Source organism: Brachypodium distachyon, chromosome 1, assembly GCF_000005505.3.
Source record: "Brachypodium distachyon strain Bd21 chromosome 1, Brachypodium_distachyon_v3.0, whole genome shotgun sequence".
Taxonomy (NCBI): domain Eukaryota; kingdom Viridiplantae; phylum Streptophyta; class Magnoliopsida; order Poales; family Poaceae; genus Brachypodium; species Brachypodium distachyon.
This window is the reverse complement of record NC_016131.3, coordinates 16,115,356-16,129,491: the sequence shown is the minus strand read 5'-3', so window position 1 is coordinate 16,129,491 and position 14,136 is coordinate 16,115,356. Positions and strand designations below refer to the sequence as shown.

At 43.7% G+C, this 14,136-nt stretch overlaps 2 protein-coding genes across 4 annotated transcripts; one reads left to right on the top strand and one right to left on the bottom strand.

Annotated features, from left to right (window-relative positions):
• Window positions 1-929: 929 nt before the first annotated feature.
• LOC104583693 lies at window positions 930-6,937 on the bottom strand. Of its 2 annotated transcripts, none has more exons than XM_010236678.3 (2): window positions 6,565-6,937; window positions 930-3,992 (listed from the first exon to the last, which is right to left on the bottom strand). In XM_010236678.3, the coding sequence occupies exons 1-2, from the start codon at window positions 6,794-6,796 to the stop codon at window positions 2,296-2,298; spliced, it is 1,929 nt and encodes a 642-aa protein (XP_010234980.1). In that variant the 5' UTR covers window positions 6,797-6,937; the 3' UTR covers window positions 930-2,295. The 2 variants fall into 2 exon arrangements, with proteins under 2 accessions (XP_010234980.1, XP_024313667.1); XM_024457899.1 differs by lacking the exon at window positions 6,565-6,937 and adding an exon at window positions 5,153-5,483.
• Window positions 6,938-9,243: 2,306 nt separating this feature from the next.
• LOC104583690 lies at window positions 9,244-14,136 on the top strand. Of its 2 annotated transcripts, XM_010236662.2 has the most exons (6): window positions 9,244-9,886; window positions 10,532-10,612; window positions 12,576-12,704; window positions 12,786-13,059; window positions 13,166-13,266; window positions 13,348-14,136. In XM_010236662.2, the coding sequence occupies exons 2-5, from the start codon at window positions 10,595-10,597 to the stop codon at window positions 13,219-13,221; spliced, it is 477 nt and encodes a 158-aa protein (XP_010234964.1). In that variant the 5' UTR covers window positions 9,244-9,886; window positions 10,532-10,594; the 3' UTR covers window positions 13,222-13,266; window positions 13,348-14,136. The 2 variants fall into 2 exon arrangements, with proteins under 2 accessions (XP_010234964.1, XP_010234974.1); XM_010236672.2 differs by lacking the exon at window positions 10,532-10,612.

Here is a 14,136-nt window from a genome sequence, read left to right as displayed (position 1 = left end):
TGAACCGATGCTTTACCGACATGCATTAGCAAAGCACTGAAACTGAGTATTAAGACCACCTTGGATCAGATGAATGCATATAATGAAAGAAACTGTTGGTCATTAATGGTCCATCCTGCTGGTTATTTAGTATACTCCCAAAGTGCAATATTAAGTGACTCAAATTTATCTAAATATAAACGTATCTATTTCCTGTCTCAATTTTGACTAAATTTGAATGCATCTATACACTAAGTCATGTTTAGATACATCCAAATTTTGACAAATTTTAGACATTTTTTGTTGGACGGAGAAAATACATACTAAATACATACTAGATACATGTAATAGAAAATCACTTGGTATGGGACGTAAGGAGTATAAGAACAGATCTCAGTACAGCGAGAAAAAAATAACTTCTCTTAGAAAGACATGCTATACGAAATGTTATCTCATATCGTCAAATCTTGCGATTAATTCTTAAATGAATAAAATTAATTAAATAAACATGTATAAAATAGAAAATCTAGTACTCCCTCCATCCAACAAAGTATGTCTCAACTTTAACTAAATTTGAATGCATCTATACTCTAAGTCATGTCTAGATACATTCAAATTTTGACAAACTTGAGACATCTTTGTTGGATGGAGAGAGTATATGAAAAACATATCTTCCTTACGAAAAGATCATTTCTTAGTTAATATATGGCTCACGTCTTTTTTATTTCTCTCTATTCCTCATCAACTGGCATTGACAAGGGAAGGCTACATCACCCCATTGTGCATGCTACTCTCTCCAATCCTAAATGTAAGAAGCCCAAACTTTGTCCCAAGTCAAACTATAAGATGTCGCCAGCCAACGCTATAAAACCTATGGACAAGCCAAAATGCGACCATACACTTCAGATCGAAACAACAATATTACACTCCCTAAGCCAAAGCAAGGAAAATAAATGACAATATGCAGATCATAAACACAACGTGAGAGCAAAGTTTCCACATGAGCAATTCAATGCTAAGGGTAACACACACAACTTAAGCCTGCCACCCATACCACATACTAGCATGAGTTCAAAGACTTTACAAGTAACAACCAAATGACACACCGTAGGAAAAAAAAGCACAAGGTTTTCTAATACTGTAATAGTCCATCCAAGTGTGGTTAGCTATCTCAAATAAATAACTGGAGCATTTATAGCATACGGCGGGCATAACTAAAATGAATCATACGCCATATTAAACATGGGTAATAAATTCAAACATAGTAAGCATGACTCAGGCTCGTTACTTCATTAGCCATATTCTATGAGCAATTGAGCATAGACAACATAAATAATATGATGAACAACAAGCATAAGCAAATATCCAATGGTCTCAATGGTGATTTTCACCCATTGACGACCAACACCCATGTTTGCCTCAACAACGGAGAGCAAGGTGCAGCAGTAGCGGCCCAACCCAGAAGCATCAGCGCTTGTTGAGCAACTACTCTGCTCCCATTCTGAAACATTACAATCAATAAAAACAAGAATTCACCTCCAACGCTCTTGTCCAACCCCTTCCTGTCAACAATCCACCTCAGCCCTTCCAAGTGAAGTTCAACATTCAAACATGGTAAAAGCATAGAAATCCTAAAGAACATGTGATGAGGTAGGTGACCAACTGACAATGCAACTCTATTTGAGATATATCAGAAAGACAGTACTTCAAAACCCTGGGTTACACCGACAGGTGACCACTTCGGTCGACCAACGACCATAATGATTAGCACCTTTGGTGACCCAGAAATTTCACTACACATCCAAACTAAGCATCTATGGAAATTTCATATTGGGTCCAGATTTTAAATCTGATTCTATGATGGGGTTAATTTAATGCTCAAAGTGAGTATTTAACAATCATCTTTACTCATATAAAAGACTCAGTTGGTGGCGATGGTCCTTCCCACCTTCAAACTGCATCACTTGGCATTTCGCACAAACCAATGAGATGAGAACAAAATATGGATTATATGATCTAAGATCATAGGCGATAATAATATATATTGTATTTATTTAGACCATAGCTACGCACGAGTATCGTGCTAGTTTGAATAAAATCACAGAAATCTTCCGGAGGCTGCCATTTCCAAAGCATAACCTGTAGTTGGGCAAACAAATACTTACTGGAAAGCTAGTGCAAACCTCCTCCACCTCTTCTTCTTCGCAGCCCTCCTCCTTCCTCCTCTCCTCTCTCCTTTTCTCCATCCTCCCCCTCTTCCTCCTCCTGATGGGCTGAAGGGAAGGACATCCAAAGAATCAACATGAAGTATATCTGTCACCATGGCCGCCCAAAAGGGAAGGGCATGGCGTAGACTCCGGAGTTAGCTGGTGCAGAAGAAGCGGCAACGCCTGGCTGTGGCGGCTCAAAAGCCACATGGGGAGCCGGAAGTGGAGACGGCACAATAGGGGCTGGCTGCCAAACACACCCTGGGGGCGGTGCCCAAGCTGGAAGCACCTGAGAAGTAGAACAGCCATCATGTGGATTGGCCGCTGCGACAACGCCATTGGGACGTGTGTAGGCGCTCCCTCCTACTTGACGATACTGTCCTGGGGCTGAAAAACCAGCATGGGACAACAAGCGGCTGAAGAAGTCATTTGCCATAGGAGGACGAGGGGCTGAACCACCCTGGGAGGGGTGCGCCGGTGCAGGAGTCACAGAGGTGGCCGGAGTTGGGGTCGTCACAGCAGGAGTCGCCTGTAAGAACCACCATGGGGGTGGTGTCGAAGTTTGGTGCAATTGAGAAGCAGGAGCAGTCACATGGACTGACCCCAGCGAGGACGTAGCTAAGACGCGTTCATGCACTGGCTCCCGCTTGATGATGTTATCAGGATTCTCTTTGCATACACTATCCGTGTGGCCCACCTGGCCACAATAGTGGCAGGAACCATTGTAGTTGCACTTAAAAGCACGGTGTCCAACAGCACCACACTTGAAGCAGATCATGCCCTGCCCCGAGACTGGTCGGTAAGCTGGAACCGGCTTATGCGAACTAGGGGCTGAAGAAGCTGGTTGCGTCACATCTGCGCTACCTAATGATGCAGTTATTGGCATTATGTCAACTCCGGAGTGAGGTGGGCTAGAAGAAGCCCTAACATCCATCTGTGGCGGTACAGGAGCTATTGGAGTAGCCGGAGGTGGAGATGGCACAGCAGGGGTCTCTTGCAACGAGCACCCCGAGGGTGGTGAGCATGTTGGGTGCAACTGAGGAGCAGGACCAGTTATTTGGACTGATCCCGGCGAGGACGTAGCTAAAACTTTAGCATGTGCAATCTCCCGCTTGAGGATGCTATTAGGGTTCTGTCTGCACACTCGGTCCCTGTGACCCGGTTGTCCACAACGGTAGCAGTCACCAGTAAAGGGACACTCTAGAGCAAAGTGGTGTCCATCACCACACTTATAGCAGACCCCCTTGACTGGTTTTTGCAGTGTCTTTGGTCTCTTGGACTTGGGCTGTTCTGTGGAATGCAAACCTCCAGGGTTACACCTCTTCTGGTTCTTTTTCCTTTCTAGTTTAGACACATTATCTGTCTGCATTTCTTGAGGTTGCTTCACTTTATCTTGCTTATCCGCCTTGCCACTAGCACCACTTTGATGATCACACAAAACATCCTTCACTTGAGGGTTGATATCACGAGTGGCGTTTGAAGAATTTGAAACTATGTTCTTTGATGTATCCAAATCATCCTTATTGCCACTTGATGTGCTGCTTACGTATGGTGACTTTGCTAATGGTGGTTCTCCAGCCAAAAGGCTTTTCCAGAGCCAGACACTCTTTGCTGCAGCAGTGAGCGTATGAGACACATTTGGAGGTTGTGCCAATAAAATATTGTACCGCTTCATCTTAAGTTTATGAATGGCATTGGAGAAGTCCCGGTCACCGGAGATTAACAGATAATTTGCTGGCGGAGGATTGTCAATAGCCCAGAACAGCATGTCTACCAAGATCTTTTTATCACTTGCATCTTTAATCCCTGCAATTGCTAGGAAACAACAAAAAATGAGAATGCTTATTTATAGTATGCTAGACATGTAACTGGAAATGCAATATGGTCAGCACATAGCTTGTGCCAAGTTCAATGGCCAGCTGCAAGATGAATATTTGGGGTGTAGACCTATGGTGGTACTCACAAGTCATTCTTCAAAGTGCAAGAGATTTTATGCAACTATGGATCTGACCGATGGAAATGATAACTAATCATAAAACCTCACTCATTACTTGCCATAATGAAATTAAGAAGTCAGCTACTCATACAAGTAAACACTATGTGATTAACATGTAGCACACATGATTGCAATCAAGCCCTCGTTTATGTGGATATCTTGATAGATTCTAGGGAAAATAAACAGAAAAACCATATATAGTTTTCAGGTGTACACAGATCAGTTCCAAATACATTCTATCCAGACTAAAAAAATGCTGTACTTTGACTATGTAATATTACATCGGCAAAAAATCATACTCCCTCCGTCCCATATTAACTGACTTTCTATTACATGTATCTAGACACTTTTTAGGCATACATACATCCATATTTGGGCAAATTTGAGTCACTTAATATGGGACGGAGGGAGTACAAGTATACTAAGGCTAATGTGAGTACAAGTATACTAAGGCTGAAGTTTCATAATTTGTGCTGTACAGACAGAAGTATATGAAACGAGACTTAAAACCCGCAAATGATATTTGGAAACGGGACAAAATAACCAAGGAGTTATTGTGATTTTGCCAGATTTGTGTGATCCGAAGTTCGAAATGAGAAAAATGAAATAGCTATAGCACTTCAGTTCTATCCCATGGACCATGGAGCAGATATGGATTTTGGGGCATGCAGAAGCTAACGGAACTTGAGAAAACGTGCACTAGAAGCTTCACATTTTTATCCATAAATGCATATAAATCATTCAAGGACACCTAGTAAGCCAGAAAAAAGACCATTCTTCCCCTGTTCCTTTAAGCTAAATATGGCCCCTTTGTGACAGATTCTGCTTCTTCCTCTCAAAAGCCACAAGTGGTCCCAAAGGCCTAGCTTATCATCCACCTTTTGGTCGAAGAATCTACTCATTTGGTTGTGACTTGCTTTTGGCTGACTTGTGGCTAAATTACCCATCATGCCACAAGTAAGTGACGTACCGGTTCGAGGTTGTACTGAAGGAATGGAAATCGTTCATCGACCATCGTCATCTCACAGGTTACCAGATAATTGTCCACTCGTCCGCAGCCGCATAGCTTGAATGCCGTTGTTCACCATGCAGATCGACCGACTTCGCCCGTAGATTCGCTGGCTCGTCCCCCGCTGCCCACTATTCGCTTGTTCACATCATCGTCTGTTTTGTCACGAGTACTCAGTATGGGTAGCCAGGGTTGCCATCCAACTATTCATGAGCCAAATGTGCCACCACCCTTCTCCATCCATGTTCCTCTCCAACCCTCTGCTATAATGTGCCTTGTCCTCTACTTGCTGTGCCGTCCTCGTCACATCTGTCCCAAGCTAAAGCATGGAACCCTCCCTCCGATCCAAGGTAATAAATCCATCTCTGATTGTTCCTTCAAATCTGGCTAAATTCACAAGGATGAGTAGCAGCAGTACTGAATAGTGAATACTTGTGCTTAATAGTTAATGCCCAGATTCGTAACACTTAAATCTTCAGATTTGTTCACTTTTCTAGTGTGATTATTCTTGATACCCACAATGCTTCCATACCCTTGCACGAGATGTTCAATTGAGATGAACTGAAGGTTTTCCATGAACTTGCAAGTTCGAAGTTCATGCAAAACTAGAAGCATATGTATCATGACATCACACTTGCTTCAAGTCTGCCAACCGAAAAGCATGAAGTGCCAACATGCTTCAAGGCGGTCGCTGCACTAGAGAGACACTTCTCTAGCCAGCTGTGCCAAAGGGGGCCTATATCAAATATGCCTAACCATTTCTAGACAGAAACTTCTCTAGGCAGCCAGCCAGAAGCTCGATTCTGCACATTGCACAAGCTACAGCTGTGCCAAAGGGGGCCTATATCAAATATGCCTAACGAATTAAAAACAGCACACCTTGAGAACAATCAACCAAGTCAATACTCAGTGAAGAGAACACCAATAAAATGGGAACTTCCAGAATCAATGTCACACAATATCCATCAAACTCAGGAGTCAGGAAAGTCGAGGATGGAATCCGAAGATCACAAATACCGATCCAATCATTACTTGAAAAGACCAAACAACGTGTCTGAAGGCTCTGAACAAACCAAAAACCTCGAGCATCCCAGACCGTAATCAATCCCTGATCCCTGTCCTCACCCGCACGCCCAGCACCACGACGAGTCCTTCGCGGCTAAATCCGCAAGCCTGAGACGCATCACACGAAGCACGGCCCCTAAAGCAGAAATCTCACAGAAACTATAATTCCACTAACATCCCCCAAAATTACGCCAGATCCATTAACCATACACGCACGGAAGCATCTATCTAAATCGAATAGCGCCGCAATCAGCCAATCAGGGCACTGGCAAGAGGTAATTGGATCAGGAGGCGTGAGGGTTCCGTACCGGCGGGGACGTGGTTGAGGGAGACGCCGGTGCTGGAGAGCGCCTGCTGGACGTTGTGGGCGATCTGGCGGGTGTCCCCGTACGCGGAGACGGAGATGGGCCCGTCGTAGCCGGCGGCGGCGAGCGCGGAGCTGATGTTCTGGACGATGAAGTGGGGGTCGCAGTTGCGGGGCACGCAGCAGTTCTCGATGTCCCACCACACCGACGTCTTGGCCCCCGCGTACTCCCCCATCGATCCGCCGCCCGGCCGCCGCGATGGGGTGCTCGGTGGCGTGCGGGGCTTCGCTTCTGCCTGGATTGCGATTGCGAGTCGCGGCGACTGCGTCAGACGTGGGGGCGCTCGGCGAGGAAGATATGGAACACGGCTATATACCGCGCAGGGAGTCGGCCTTTTCCGCCCTTTTTAGGGTAACGTTCCATGAGGAGACGCCAACGATGGGTGCCTGCTCGTGCTTCCTCCGTCCCATCCCATGATACGACCCACGCATGCATTCCTAAATTTTTCAATTTAGCTAACTAAATATAAATCAAGTAAGTAAAAATTTATACCATTAGAAAGTCTTTCGATAATGAATCTAATGGTGTATTTTTTGTTAGGAAACGTACATATTTAATTAGTCAAATTGAAGATTTAGGAATGCGTGCATGCCTCATATTATGAGACGGAGGGAGTAGATGGTTACCGAAAACAGGTGGGAAACCAGATACTCTTGACAGAAGTACGGAGCCTCTAAGGATTGTCAGAGCAGTGGTAGCAACGAACAAACACAGGGAGAACCGACAATATCGTCGAACAAAAGGGGGAGCTACTTGGCGATGGGGTCTCGGAATGAGCCTTTTGGTATTATTGCTTTTTTTTTGTCTTGTGTTTTTTACTTTTACTGTTACTTTAAATTTTTATCTTTTGTTTCTTTCAACTTTTATTTTTACTTTTTGATTTGGAGCTTTAAATTTTACTCCAGCTTTTGATTTTTAATCTGCATAAAAATTAAAAAGAAAAAAGGAAAGAACTTACTGTCGGCGAGCGACGGACGTGCCGAGACGAGCCGCAGCGGCGGTCCGGATCCCCCCCCCCCCCGCCCCCGCCCCGGTGGCCTTCCATCGGATCTCAGGGCGCTGCTTGGGGAGAGAAGAAAGGCCCGCGACGGCATGGAGGAGGCGAAGGAGGGCGGCGGCGGTGACTCTGCGTGGGGAGGTGGAGGAGGGCGGCGGCTCCGCGTGAGGAGGAGGAAGAGGGTGGAGACAACGCGTGCGGAATATGGGGGCGGCGACTGGCGGGGAGGATACATCACGGCTAGGAGGAGACGGCACATATGGAGATCGGGAGAGGAAGATGGGCGAGAGATGGGGAATTTAAAAGGTATGGGGTAGGTGGCGCGGGAGGATGAGGAACTCGGGTAGGTAGCGCGGTGGCAATTTCATCTGCCTAAGGCGGGTGAACATCAAGGAGGTTCCTCGCAAAAACAATCTCCATCGTAACGGGGGCACTAATTGGCGGAGCGCCGTCGGAATGCTCCCCATGTGGTCGATGCCGACCAATGCTTCCGGCTTCAACCTTACCCTTTTGGCATTTGCTCCTAGTTTTTTTCCTACTTTTTTATTTTCCATCCTTCCATTTTTTGGGTTGGCTTGAAGCGAGCGTGATGATCCAAATACTTCTAGTTCATTTAAAATTTGCAAGTTCGTGAAAAACCTTCAATTCATTTCAACTGAACTAGAACTTGTGCAAGGCTTTCACCTAAATCGTATTTTAGGAATCGGTCGAGTGGACAATTTTATCACCTAAATCATATTTTTCAATCAGAGAGTATGATTACATAGACAAGCCGAGGAGTTCTTTTTTTTTACGAACCTAGCAGTTGTACTGCCTTTTCAAATAGAAGAACAGAAGGAAGTTCAACTAGTGCAGCCTCATAGCACAAGCTTAAAGAAAATTAAAACGGAGCCACATGCCGGCAAACAACACATGATAAAGAACAGAGCCACAAGCCGTCAAAATGAAGATATACTAATACTCCGGCGCCTCCAGCGGGAGGCTAAATTCCTCCTCAATCAGCCGGCAGATGACAGCAACAGTCCTCTCCTTTTGCTGAAAAACTCTGAAATTCCTTTCCTTCCACAAATGCCAAACAATAAGCGCCGCCATGGCACAAGCCGAGGAGTGAAGAGAGGTATTGTCGCCGCGAGGAGATAACAATCCTTTTGCTTGGATCTTTTATCGATGAGAGTTGATGAAGTTGCGAAATGACTTTGTGTTCATTGCCTCTCCCAAATGTTCCAAGGGATCTCCCTGACGGACACATCAAGTAGCCAAGGGAGTATACCTAGACTCCTAGTATCTTTTAGTGAAATGGACTACACAAAAGTTCTATGAAAAAACATGGACCTTGTTTACTTATTTATTTGGTTTAATGGAGCAGGACAATATAAAATGTCGTAAGAATCCCATTTAGGACAATAAAACTGGGCACCTTGGGAGGCCTCTCACGCCACCAACAATCTCAGCCGTCGGATCTACCGTCTGGGCAAAACCTGGGCGTTCGTTTGTGGGCTTTGTCCTAAAGGGCTGCTGCTCCCAGAGAAAAATCAGAGGCCTGTCGTTGATCGGGCCTGATGGGTTGCCTGTCCAAGCTGAGCCGTCTTCTTTGACTCTCCCCGAGCCTCTCTGTGCCCAAACCTCACGATCGATCTCTCCACTTCTCCAGGCTCTCGACGACGCTTCCCATCTCGCCGGCCTCCCTCCCAGTAACTGCCCCTCCTGTTGCCACAGCGCCTGCAGCCCAACGGGGATCCTGGGCCGACGCTGCTGTTGTCCGGTGGCTCGGTCAATCGATCCGTCGCCACGCATCGATGGAGAATCCAAGGGGGCAACGTAGTGGGCGAGTTAATTCCGACTTGCGAGTTAATTCCGATTTCAATCAAGCAATCAAATCGCCCCTTCGTGGTGGAGGTGATGGGCTCATCTCACCATCGGCCGATGTGCATGTGAATTACTACGTCATTCTTCTTTTGATGAAGGCAATTACTGTCTCCTTCTGGACCCTATAAATTTCGCCTGCTCCTTCGTATTTCTCTACGTTCCGCAACAGCAAGCAGTGGTTCTTGCGTAGGTTATTTTCCTCCCTCAGCCCCTCCCCTTCTCCCCAATTTAACCCTTCTTGCCAATTGATTTATTTTCCTCTCCATATATGCATGTATTTTTTTTTGAGAGATATATGCAGGTATTGGTCTCTCTGGATACGTATTCTCCAAGGAAATTTCAAAACCGAAACTGATATATTGATCCATTTTCATCTCAGCATTTCCAATGGCTGCTGGTCAGGTTAGTTAATTTTCATCTGCTTATGCTTGTCTATGTATGTGCTTGATTCATGAAATAGCGCTTCTTTGGTTTTTTTTGTTCATGTATGCAACGTTTTATATATAGAACAGTAGAGTAAAAATGCTGAAACGTAATCGGGCTGTTTTAGAAAGAGGGGAATCCTCAACATCATGTTCTGGTTGTGTTGAAAATACAAAATACTCACGGTATAAGCGATCAAAGACCAATGAATTTAATACTGATTTCTTTCCTAAGTACACGGCACAACATGCAAGACAAAATCGTTATGCCCGCATTAAGTTCAAGAAACAGACAAAAATAGTTCAATCAAGGCCATTGTGTGATGCCAATGGCCGACCACATTTGCCTCTATACGAAAAGTATACAGATGCCCTCAAAGGTAATATACTAAATTTGTATGACCCAATTGATGCTCACCCGTTCCTCTTCTACATTATAAAGTAAAGTAGGTTAAAAAAATTTACCCTCTTGCTTCATCAGCGACATATCGTCGCCGGTCACATCTAGGAGGGCCTTGTTTCAGATGCCAGCACTGTGGTTCATTTTTCTGGTGGAACAAACGTGTGGAGAAAGATTCCAGCTGGTTGAAACGGAGTATTGTGTATAACCGGTGTTGTTGTGCAGGTCGGGTGCACTTACCTGAATTTTTAGCACCACCTCCAGATCTTGCACACCTTATGCGTTTTAATGGTGGCCGTGAAAGTCGTGAGTTCATGTCCCATATAAGGCAATATAATTGTCTATTTAATTTCACATCATTTGCAAGCATGTTTAGCTACCCCTGGACGGCCCGTGCATCCTATGTACTAGATGGTGAAGCGCGCTTCTCTGCGCCGCAAACAGCTCCGTTGATCAGGTCTTGTTACTTTTTGTTTTTTGAGAGGATGTTTAGCCATGCATGCAACCACTGGAGTGGCGTCAAGTCAATATGGTCATGTTTGTAGAAGGCGGATTGCATCTTGTTACTTTATGTTTTGTGAAAGCCACAGTAAAAGCATGAACAAAATATTGACATGTGGAGTTCTTTGGATTACAACCAGTGTGCAAAAAAACTGGCAAAATGATTTACACATTTCACTGTAGCCAAATTATTTGCCAAGTATTTGGACATTTACATTTGTTAGTGTTTGGTTCCAACATTTACAGTTTGCATGGTGAGCACATAAAACAGTTGTTACATAGAACAATGGAGTTACACTGAGAGATAGCGGAAGAAAAACAAAAACTCATACCTTGAGACATGACTCAATAATTATATGTGAACAAGAACAATGTAATGCTTCTAATCAAAATAGCTCACAAGCATTGTTAAATACATCATATACACAGACATTCGTGAGACAAATGAAGTTGATGTACTACCACTAATGAACCCACCGTCAGGAGTTAATGAAGGTCGCGTGCTAATTCATCTTAGTATCCTTGTGCTTTCCCATGACCTGTATATATATCACCACTGCAAACATTACAAATTAGATTAATTTATCTCAGAATAATTAAGAAACCAAGATAATTAAGACGACATGGATAGAAATGTGAGTGTAATTATTAACATGAGGTTATCCAATCCTGATTTGCTACCAGCCCAGCAACATGAATTAAGAGAATTTAGTGAATGGGTTTTGGCTGTTGGAGATGGTAGTATACATGAAATAACACCAAGGGTAACGAGGATAAAATAAAAATTTCAAGTGACCTTATTATCCATGCTGGCGATGACAAAATGTTAGCCATCATCAATGTTGTATACAACAATATAAGTACTAAATTTTCTAATCAGCAATATCTGGAAAGCTGTGCAATTGTGTGCCCAAACAATGAGACAGTTGATGAACTAAATCTACGTGTACTAGATATGGTACCAGGAAAATCATTTGAATTTTTGAGTTGTGATTCTATTTCCAAAATGAATGACAAGCTTGGAGACTGTAATGAACTGTATCCTACCGAATTCCTCAATTCCATTGTTATAAGTAATTTTCCTCACCACAGATTAGTACTTAAAGTTGGTTGTCCAATCATGCTGCTTAGGAATATTGATCAGACCATTGGGCTATGTAATGGAACAAGATTAGTCATTACTCAATTGGCAAGTCGAATAGTTAGGCTACTATTATGACAGGTTCTAATATAGGAGAGACTGCGTACATACCTAGAATTACTTTGACATCAAAGAAATCAAAATTCCTTTTTGTTCTTGAAAGGCTACAATATCCTATACGCCTATGGTATGATATGACGATTAACAAGAGTCAGGGACAGACCCTTGAATCTGTGGGAGTTTACTTGCAAAAATCAGTGTTCACCCATGGTCAACTCTATGTAGCAATTTCAAGAGTAACTTCAAAAAACGGACTTAAGATCCTTCTTTACAACAATAATGAAGAATCAAACGATATAACATCAAATGTGGTATATCGTGAGGTCCTTTCTATTACATAGTAACAACTAATAACCATTACCTATGTACATTACCTTAGTTATAGATATATGTATATATCATGTCAGCACTCTTTCTACCTCTCATGTATATAATATTATTCATAGTTCTTTTCTAGGTACTTTATTTGCTTTCTGCTTCCAGTCTTGAAACAAACATATTCTTTCATTTCACATCTTGTCATTCACCTTCCTACTTCAACTAAATTAAAATATATATGATTCCCAGGCCCATTTGCTTCCGTCGGATCTTAGTCCTTCCAAGCGGTGTGTCACTGTCCGTGCACGTGTTGTCCGTGTTTGGGAATTCACCAAGAATGAATTTATGCATCTCGACATTGTTCTCATTGATGAGAAGGTTGCACCATTACATGCCTATTTTGTTTATTCATACCATGTAATAACTTCTGTACATACTAACTGCTGAACTACTAAGCAGGGGGACAAGATGTATGGTGAGGTAGCAGCCCTCCATGTAGACAAGTTCAGGGAGCAACTGACCGAGGGCAATGTTTTCCTCATCAAGGACTTCTTCGTGCAGCAATCAAAGAACATGTACAAGGCTGTTGAAGGGGAATTCATGATCAAGTTAACTCCAAGGTCAAAGGTCGAGGTGCAGCAGAATGTGCCTGCTGATTTTCCTCGCTACACCTATTCACTTAGTGATTTTCAGATTTTGCCCATCCTTATCCGACACACAGACTCATTTATAGGCAAGTACCTTATGCTCTATTTGTGGGATACACTTCTTCCTTTGATCGTCACTATCCTGACGGAATTACATTTCCTACATTCTCATTATCAAATTTACATGTATAGATGTACTTGGAATACACTGCATTCTCAGGTCTTCTAAAGGTCCGGTTACCCAGTAAATCCCAGGAGTCAGACAAAAGGAACTTGCAGATAACTGACATCGAGTAAGCTATCATCTCTACATTGCGGAACAACCCATCAACTTATTTTTTATACACCTATTTATTTCATGTTACCTTGTTTAGTGGAAACATCATGGATGTTGCGCTATGGGGGGAACTATGCGCTATCTCGGACGATGATACCTGGTACCTTTACGTACCAATCAGTTGAAACACATCAGGCCCATGTATTCAATAATGACAACGCTACAAAATGTCGCTCGGACAACTGATGGCCTAGCGGGCTACAAGGCTGATGATTTCTCCAATCGAATTTTCGTCCTCCTTCACCTAACGGCTGGGAGGACTATCACCATAACAGGGTTTCAAAGCAGACGGTTCAAACAAATGAACGATACTAATGAAGGAATTTCATGCAAATTTAACTATCATATATGTATCCTTCTCTTTGGTTTTGTTCCTATCATCGTACTGTCAAAACTGACGGGTGCGGCAACGCACACCATCAGGATCTAGTATACCCATATGCACACATCAAAAGTAGAGGTGCAAACACTGACTCGGCTAATTTTATTTCATTCTAAAACAACATAGGGCTTGATGAAAAGTGATCATAACCGGAGCGCATGTCCTGACCATACACGAACGCACAACATCTAATTCGGAAGCCGCATTTGGACACGATCGGTCAAGCAGACCATCAGCGCACACCGCATGCGCACGTTCCAACATCAGCCGTCGCAGACCGTCTACAGGACATGGATCAAAGCATTGACTTTGAGAGGCCTGCCATCGGCCTCGCCACGACACCAAACAATGCCATCGTCCTGCACACTCCATCGTTACGTGTCCGCCGTTGAGACCCCGGTGCACCATGTCATCGAGACTTGAGATGCCACGCCAAGTTTTCAA

Excerpts from the sequence above, each read along its gene's own strand:
- LOC104583693 (XM_010236678.3), bottom strand. The coding sequence starts at position 6,796 with ATGGGGGAGTACGCGGGGGCCAAGACGTCGGTGTGGTGGGACATCGAG. Across the intron at positions 3,993-6,564 it reads CCTCAACCACGTCCCCGCCG|GGATTAAAGATGCAAGTGAT; the intron begins GTACGGAACCCT and ends TAGCAATTGCAG.
- LOC104583690 (XM_010236662.2), top strand. Across the intron at positions 12,705-12,785 it reads TTGTTCTCATTGATGAGAAG|GGGGACAAGATGTATGGTGA; the intron begins GTTGCACCATTA and ends ACTACTAAGCAG. Across the intron at positions 13,060-13,165 it reads ACACACAGACTCATTTATAG|ATGTACTTGGAATACACTGC; the intron begins GCAAGTACCTTA and ends TTACATGTATAG.